This window comes from Conger conger, chromosome 4 (assembly GCF_963514075.1).
Source record: "Conger conger chromosome 4, fConCon1.1, whole genome shotgun sequence".
Lineage (NCBI taxonomy): Eukaryota > Metazoa > Chordata > Actinopteri > Anguilliformes > Congridae > Conger > Conger conger.
The window spans coordinates 55,477,396-55,485,992 of NC_083763.1; the positions used below are offsets into that span (position 1 = coordinate 55,477,396).

The following is an 8,597-nucleotide window of genomic DNA, read 5'->3' on the forward strand; positions in this document are numbered from 1 at the left end:
TACTTAGATAGGGTTCTTCTATGGAATCACAGGGTTCCTTTTGGAACCATTCTAATTTGGAGTGTAGTAAAAGGATTTTGGAACTGGGCTAGTAACTCAGGCCACAGAGTGGACCTTTGAGGAAGGTACCATAATTAACCTGCACTTCTCCAGTGAAATATTAAGCTGCTTTGGATCAGTTCAGCTTTGCAAATAATAATGGATACAATTAGAAAGGGGAAAGCTGATCCTAGATCACTATATCCATGAGGCAAGGCCTTGAACACAGGCATGTCAAACTCCACTCCTTGGGAGGGTCACATCGTCTGCAGGTATTTGTGGTTTCCTTTCAATCAGCAGCGAATTAACACGTCGCGAATAAGGTGTGTGGACCTTAGGCATTCAATGACCAAAATGAATAACGTGTCGAAACGCACCAAAAACCAGCAGAAACTGCGACCCTCCAGGGCTGAAGTTTGAAACCTCTGCCTTAAAGGTACAATAGGTACGATTTTTGTGTTAAAATATTGTTACAAGACCATTATAAATCCCTTCCTATCATTTAAAAAGGTTCACTGACATGTTGACTCGCCGCGTACATGCCCCTCGGAATTACGATCGCAAGCGAGACGAGACGGCTTGAAGAAGGTGTGTTGTTCTCCCTCTCGGCCGCCGAAGGGACGGGGTCGTAAGCGGTGTATCCCCAGCTAACACTAATTGGATTAGACGGGGTACAATTGGCTACCAAATGAAATAAAAAAATAAAATAAAATAAAATTTAAAAATGCAGTTGATGGGCCGGCACTGTACCAAAACATCTATAGCTGTACAATAGTTAAAGCTCATTGGTTGAAAATTGGTTCTAATTGCCACAACCAATGGCGTTTCAACTTCAGCACGTTCACAGAGAAGGGGTGGGATAAACAGCATAGTGGTTTGGGCGTATTAGTTGCTGCAATTCTCTCCGCCGTTAGAAGTCCGAAATTACCTATTGTACCTTTAAACTTGGGTTTTTCACATTGCAATCTCCCTTTCTGACACTGCCATCTAGCGGAGGGAAATGGAACACCACAAACAAACGCGACAACGCATTTAGATAAACTGAAATGGGCTTTATTTCAGCCAATGAGAAATTATACATATACACACTATCGCCAGCATTAAGACTGCCGATAGTTTAGACAACCCGCACTGCAGCTGGATTTCACTCGCAGTTTGGATTAGTTATCTGGAGTCGACTTGTAGCTGTAGTCGATGAGCTCCTTGTCCGTGGAGGGCTGGTGGTACCAGGGACCATCTCCGTGTTTTCGCATTTGTCTGCGAGCCTCCTGCTGCGTCAGCCTGTGCGTGAAGGAACACGTGCAGCATTATTTATTTCTAATTCATTTATGCATTTTCAAGGTTAAAATGTCAAAAAAACAAACAATCAAGAAGTAGGTTATATATTAATGTAAAAAAAGAAATGCATAAAAGCTAAATAAAAAAATATTAAAGCAAACCATATGGAATATGGACAGGAACTGCATTTAATGCATGGCAGTGGTGTAGTAAAATGGTTTGGAACCTGGGTTTGGAACCTGAGTTTGGAACCTGAGTTTGGAACCTGAGTTTGGAACCTGAGTTTGGAACCAAGGATGGTAGCTCAGGTTCTCGGTTTGATTCCCTGGTAGGGGCACTGCACTTGTACCTTTGAGGAAGGTACCATACTTAACCTGAATTGCACCAGTGAAATATTAAGCTATTAACGGCCTGTTCGTTTAAGCGTATCCAATTTACTTAGGTTTAATGAGACAGAAGATAAAGAGACCAGTTCAAATAGAAAGAACGCACTCAGTAGAGTGCACACCTCTGCTCAGGAACAGAAATCTCCCCCTGCTTCAATGTCTTGGCAATTCAGCTATCTTTGGCCTGATGGTGGGGCTAGAGCAGGGGTGTCAAACTCCAGTCCTGGAGGGCCGCACTGTCTGCTGGTTTTTGGGGTGTTTCAGCACGAGATATACATTTTTCTTTCATTGGCTAAAGAGTCCACACACCTTGTTCTCAAGGCCTTAATTGGCTGCTGATTGAAAGGAAACCACTAATACCAGCAGACTCTGCGGCCCTTCAGGACTGGAGTTTGACACCCCTGGGCTAGAGGAAAGGTCATGGGGTAAGCAGGTTCCCGCTCGGGAGCATGAATGTACTCCGTAAATGTACCACATATGTCTAATGGACAAACAGTGGACCTACTGACAAATGGACATACGGATAGACATCATTACATAACCTCCTTGGTGGAGGTAAAAATGGTGTGCAAAAGAGCATCACCAATAATCAGAAACAAAAATAAATGACATCATTCAACAACCTCCAGATCAGCATATAGAGAACCTACAGGAACATCCGGCGCAATGTTCCACTTAAACTGAACGCCCACCTCAGGTTGGCCTTCTCTGACTCCATCTGAATCAACGCCATCATCTTCTCGTAGTCCTTCTCAGGCGGGCCGTACAAGTTTCGCATAATCCACCTGGTAATGGGGTGCTAGGAGGAGGAGGAGGAGGAAGATGTCAAGATTCATAGTCTGCTGACTGACAGCTCTACTTGTAAAGCTTGTGACCTTGGAGGACCACACCTCTGACCTGAGGTAACTTCAGTGGATGTGCCTAGTTTATTATTCTGATCTTGTATAGGGGAGGCTCCATATGGAGGCAATGATTCCAGCCAACTCAACCGCTGACCCGTAAACTAGGGCGGGATAAACCTGCTTAGAACCAGGGGGCTGTTCATGCACTATACTAGGGCATGGAAGGGCCGCGCCGTATAGCATCAAAGCCAGATTGCATCAGTGCTGACTGCGGCTGGAAGCACCACAGTGCAACGTACACTTGGGTGTAGCATCACCCTGCTATATCCAACAGGACTACAGGAAACCAATCTCACTTCCAGAGGACCTAAAGATAGATCATCTGATGTCAAGACTAGCAGAGGGCAATCAACCTACAGATACCACTGACGTCTCATACACAACAGATCAATTTTATTTTAGTAACCGTTCGCCACTTGGCGTAACTAAATACTGACGCCAAGTGAGATTCCAGTGGAGGACGGGTTCCCCCCTCTACAGCCACATTCAGATATTATGCCACTGAGGAGTTTTTTTTTTTCTGTACTAGGATGTTTTTTAACCCAAATTTCTGATTTTGGGTGTTCACACTTGGTGTTTCCCAAAAACTAAAACACACACAGTTGTGACTCTGCACAGGAATTCCAAATTGGGGAGAAAAGTGAAAACATCACAACAAAGAACAAAATAATGACCAACAAACCTTGTAATACTCCCAGTGTTCTGGGACATAATCTTCTGGAATTTCAGCCAGCTCTGCTTCACCTGTAGTACAAAATCCAAAAAAAGAGAGGTCACCATAGGAAGTCACATTACAATTTTCAACACATAGGTGAGGTTAACCGGGTCAGTTATTTGAGAATGATGAGCGGCCATTTTTTTCATACATTAGGCCTAAACTTCAACAAATATTTCTGACCTTCGGTGTTTTCAAGATATAACTGATTTAAAATGTTTTACACGCAAGTTCTGCTCCTATTCCCACACCTTCAAATGCATGTCCCCACAGTCACCCTGTTTTCCCCACTCTATTTAAATTTCCTTTGAAATGCCTTGATTTGAGGTCTTGGTGCCGATAACCATTTGTCTTTGGCCTAACCAGGAAACCTGTCAATAGAAATGATCATATCTAAAGGAGTGTTTTGTCACAGAGGATGAAGCGCTTCCTTTCAGCTAGTTTCCATTTGGTCAGATGCATATAAACTGTGTAATTCCCAATAAGGAAACACGCTGCAAAAGATGCTGCATACATTAAAATTAATTCTCAATATTTTTAAGGGGGCACGGATAGTGCATTTATGGTATTAATAAATGCCTCCCATTTGGCAGTTCATACCAGTCAGCCAGCCAATGATAATGTGAGCAGTGTACTATGGGAGTGCACTGCAGTGTTTCTCAAGTAAGTGACCCAAATGACAACAAAAACAAATCGATATTGTTTCATTGTTTCACATTCAAATAATTTCTACTGCATTCTAACATAGGGCTTTCTGGCACAATACAAATGATAAAGATTCAGCCACTTAGTTGCAGTGAATTTAACATGTTCAGAACATACAGAATGCATGTTAGCTGTGTCCATGTTATTTTACTGCAATAATACCTGTATATAATTTGATACTCGTCAACATACAATCAGTTCATTATATTCTATGAAGCCCGCCCACCCCCAAGACATGATCTATACCTACCAATAAACACATTCAGACTTGTTACCACAATTGCGACAGGGATACCGGTAAGCAAGATGTAAAATCTCTGCCAAAAAAAAAGAAGACACTGGGTCAGGATAACATTGAAAGTGATTTTGTGATCACACTTAGCTACAACATTTATGTCCTTTCAACATTCAAGCTGCTGTTAAATAAACTAACTGTGTAGCTGGATTGACTTCAGTGGGAGAGCGAATAATATGTGACCAGTATTTAAAATTCCTCAAACTAAAGGCACGTATTCACATTGGCTTGTAAACCAGACAATCATTTTAAGCAATTATCATAATAACACATTAGTAGACTCGTACAGGGCAATTTATGTCAGCAGGTTGTGTACAGTGTTCATAACATTACCAGTAAACGAAGGAACCTCCTGTCGTAGAACTCACTGGGCCTGATAATGAACATCTGTTTTCCACTCCCATAACGGACCACCGCTGCAATTTAAAGGCGAATAGGCATCCGATGTTAACCACATTCATCAAGTATTTAGTGTGGTCTTTTAACTTCACTCAATGTATACTTCTTGTAGGACGAGCATCCAGTTACATATGATATATTGAGTTCAGCCCGTTTCTTTTTATAACCTTTTATCTTACTATTTAGCCAGGCCAAAAAGACATTAGCTAAATTAGAGCCTCAAATCGACTAGCCATGCAGGGTGTAATATAAACATTAAGATCGTTAAGTTAGAGTACAGCCTTAAAGAGAGCTAGCTACCACTACTGTCCCTGTTAGTTGTCAAAGCAAGCATATAAGATAACATAGACAATGACATTAAGCTAAACACAAAAGAAGTTCAGAAAAACCTAAATGTATTGCAAATGAAAAGGGTTATGATGCAGTTATCACCGAGTGCAACGTTAATGTGTCATCCATGGTTTGCTTGCTAAATTCTGCCAGCAAAACAAGCGAGCCTTCATTAACGATAACTGAGTACCTACGCAAGGTCACGGCAGTGTAGCGCTTTCCTAATCAATTTCCATACACGTGAGTTTAGTCAGTCTGTGGTTTACCTTTTTCGGTCTGCAATGCTGTCCTAGCGAGCAAGTTTCCTTTAGAAATAGCCTGTTTAAATGGGTTTAGTCTGGCCGCAAAGGCGGCGGTAGACCGAAGGACGCTGAAGCCCACCATTGCTACGAAGGGCATTAGCAGGCGAGCGAGGGCACAGAAAATGGCAGCAAATTCAGTGATTGGTTCCCAGTTAACCATGTAGCTAAAAGCGCCATTTTTATTTGGGGCAAATCCAAACGTGTGTACTATAAAATATGTTTATCGGTTTCTTTCGTTAATTTCACTATATATTTGTAGAACATATATCTTAGAAGATAGTAATACTTTTTTAGTATATCAAATTTAGATATTTATTTAAATTTATAAATCTTAATACCGTGTCGCATGCTGGGTAACAACTGTTCCAAGATGGCGGCGACCGCTGCGGGACGTGTTCTGACACTTTGCAGACAATTTCAGATTGGATTAAGGACTTCAGCGTTACCAATTCAGCAGTCAGGGCTGCCTCTTACCATGCCGACGATTTGCCCTCTCAGGTATTTAAACTATACTCCCTTACGTTACAGGTTATGTAGCAATCAACGTTCCCTAGCAAGCTAATGTGATCTAGCCTCCAGCATTCACCTACTATTCTCCCCGCTTAGCTAGCATGCTCAGCTAACCGTTTTCTCCTATTTCAATTTTCAAGGCAAACTCCCAGCTTGTTTGTCCAGAGGCATGTGAGCTTTGCTGCCCAGTGTCGGTCGCTGCACACGTCCCATTGCAAAATGGGTCTGGAGGAGTTCTTCGATATTCCTGAAAATTGGGGGGAAGAAACAGTCAAATCAGGTGAGGCGAACGTGTTGCACTGGGACACATCATTGTAAAAAAATAATAATAATAAAGGTGGCTGGCCCAATGCACGTTAATATTTTTGAAACGTTGAATTGACAGTACATTGCTTCAGCGACTCTAATTACGTTCACAATAGTGGCATTACAGTGACATTATGAGTTGGATAAGACTCCCGCAGACTGAGTTAACATTGTCTTTCTTAGGTGCACCTTGGACTGCAAAGCTGTTGAGAACTAAAAGTAACGAAGATTTGCACAAACTATGGTAAGTGACTCTAGGAAAACACCTGGAATTTATGTAGCTCCTGTGAATTGCTTCAATTCCACAGTCAAATGGCGAAAACGTTTGATGACTATGCGCATCCGCAGGTATGTGCTCCTAAAAGAAAAGAACATGCTGCTGTCAATAGAACAGGAGTCAAAAAGACAGAGACGTTCAATGCCCAGTCCAGAGCGTTTAAAAAAGGTGAGTTTGGTAAAGTATGCAGATGCCCTCACACCATTGGAACACGTTATCCCAGCACTATCTAAGGCTGCAAGGCTGCCTACTGAACAACTCCAGTCCATGTTCCAGATTTGGGAGGGTCCTGGGTTTTTACTCAGGTAATCCTGCTTTGTGATACAGGCCCCAGTTGCTTTGGTTAACCTGTGTATTTGTTGGTCTCAGGTTGAGCGATCTATGGTGAGACTGGACTCAGTGGTGGAGGAAAGACAGGATGCAATCCGCTTACTGCAGACTGGTCAGGAGCACGCACGCCCTGGGGCTTGGAGAAAAGATCTCTTTGGAAGGACATACTGGTAAGGGATTTAATGTTGGAATGATTTAGGATTCTGAGCATTATTTCTCCAGAATATGCCATTGTCAGCTTATTGTCCTAAATCGGGGATGGGCAAGGCGGGCCATATCCGTTTCTGAATTTCAGACCATTTATAGCGACGTTCTGTGATATAAACAGCAGCTGATAAATGTTCTTGTCTTGTAGCAATTTATTGTGGTCTAATTTACAAGTGAATCGTCATGGTGCATATGACAGTGAAATCCTGCATACACACCGGCCCTCCAGAGCTGGAGTTGCCCAGTCTAGTTTTCCTAGAGCTAGAGGCTTATATGAAATTATCTGCAAACGATAACTGGGTGTTGTGAGCAGTGTGTTGAGGCAAGAAGACTAGATACTTGGATCACAAACATTAGCACTATAGGCCTCTAAGTGTTCTTCAGCAACGTATGATAATGCAGTATCAATAGGTTGCACAGTAAGTGGAGAACTAAGACATGCAATTGTCTCCTTATAAAACAAGTTAATGAAGAGTAATAGAAAAATAGAAGTACAAGGACTCAATTTATTTTATTTTCAGGTATAAATTTACGGAGCACCCCATTCCCTGGTACATGAGCCGAAGATACAAAAGAAAACGATTCTACACACCACTGTTTGTTAAACCCTACCAAAGGTAATTAACACCTCTAATATTTTAACTTAATTTCACTCATCCCGTATGGCTACAGAGCAGTGTTGTAAATATACCAATTGTGTTGTAAATTTCATTTTTATAACAAATATTTATTTTGAAGACAACTGCAAATGTAAAATTGTATCGTTCACCGTTAATGTGCAAAATCTGGAGCAAGTCTCCCTCGAAACATTAATCTTCCTTCTAAATGTACTTGGAATCTGAAGGCCTGTGCCCTGTTCTGTTTCAGGCTCCGGTTGGAGAAGTACTTGTGTAGTAAAACAAGGAAGGAGAAGGCCGAGAGACAGAGGCAGCGTAAACTAAAGGAAAAGATCGCACAGCAGTCTGCAAAGGCATGAAAACAAACTTGTGCCAGTGGATTCTGATAACAGGCTTTCTGGGACAAGAACTAGTTTGTTTTTTGCTACAGTCCAATTTACGCAGATTAAAGATTGTGTTCCCGAAACTGAAACTCCCATCATCATATGTTGTGTAAACTTTGTGTATATGCTTTTTTTGTCATATTTAGACATGAGTGCTACTGTGTCAAGAGGCTGAATGAAGTATCAAAGACACATCAGAGTAGTTTTTCGTAATATTCAGAGACAACAGCCAAACCATTTTATTTGTCCTTAAAATCGAATGCCCCTGACTGCATGGAGGAGATGGCGGAGCGGTGATATTCACTCTTGACCTTGATAAGGCAAGATTGAATGTTTGCGTTGTTACTCAGCACTTAATTGATCAATTAAAGCAGTTGATTACATGGTTGACTTGCTTCACTTTATCTGTTGGGTCTGAAGTCATTGCTGATGAAGATTGAAAGGAAAACCAGTCTGTGACTCTCCAAGGGTAAAGAGTGAATGTCACTGAAATTCCCAAGAAGCTATATTTTCCAACCACTAGGGGCAGATCAAGATGAGTTGTAGATGGGAGTCAGCCTTGAACACTCACCAGGTATTTTATTAGGAACATTTTTACTTTATTACACCTACTTAT

At 41.7% G+C, this 8,597-nt stretch overlaps 2 protein-coding genes across 2 annotated transcripts; one reads left to right on the forward strand and one right to left on the reverse strand.

Moving 5' to 3' along the window:
• Window positions 1-1,070: 1,070 nt before the first annotated feature.
• On the reverse strand, window positions 1,071-5,497 carry ndufb5 (NADH:ubiquinone oxidoreductase subunit B5). Its single transcript, XM_061238640.1, has 6 exons — window positions 5,316-5,497; window positions 4,654-4,736; window positions 4,276-4,342; window positions 3,288-3,349; window positions 2,396-2,502; window positions 1,071-1,320 (listed from the first exon to the last, which is right to left on the reverse strand). Exons 1-6 carry the CDS (start codon window positions 5,446-5,448, stop codon window positions 1,200-1,202), a joined length of 573 nt encoding a protein of 190 aa, XP_061094624.1. The 5' UTR covers window positions 5,449-5,497; the 3' UTR covers window positions 1,071-1,199.
• A 211-nt stretch (window positions 5,498-5,708) lies between these two features.
• Window positions 5,709-8,364, forward strand: mrpl47 (mitochondrial ribosomal protein L47). The gene is made up of 7 exons (XM_061238639.1): window positions 5,709-5,849; window positions 6,002-6,141; window positions 6,351-6,411; window positions 6,516-6,612; window positions 6,814-6,944; window positions 7,503-7,598; window positions 7,849-8,364. Exons 1-7 carry the CDS (start codon window positions 5,722-5,724, stop codon window positions 7,955-7,957), a joined length of 762 nt encoding a protein of 253 aa, XP_061094623.1. The 5' UTR covers window positions 5,709-5,721; the 3' UTR covers window positions 7,958-8,364.
• Window positions 8,365-8,597: the final 233 nt, after the last annotated feature.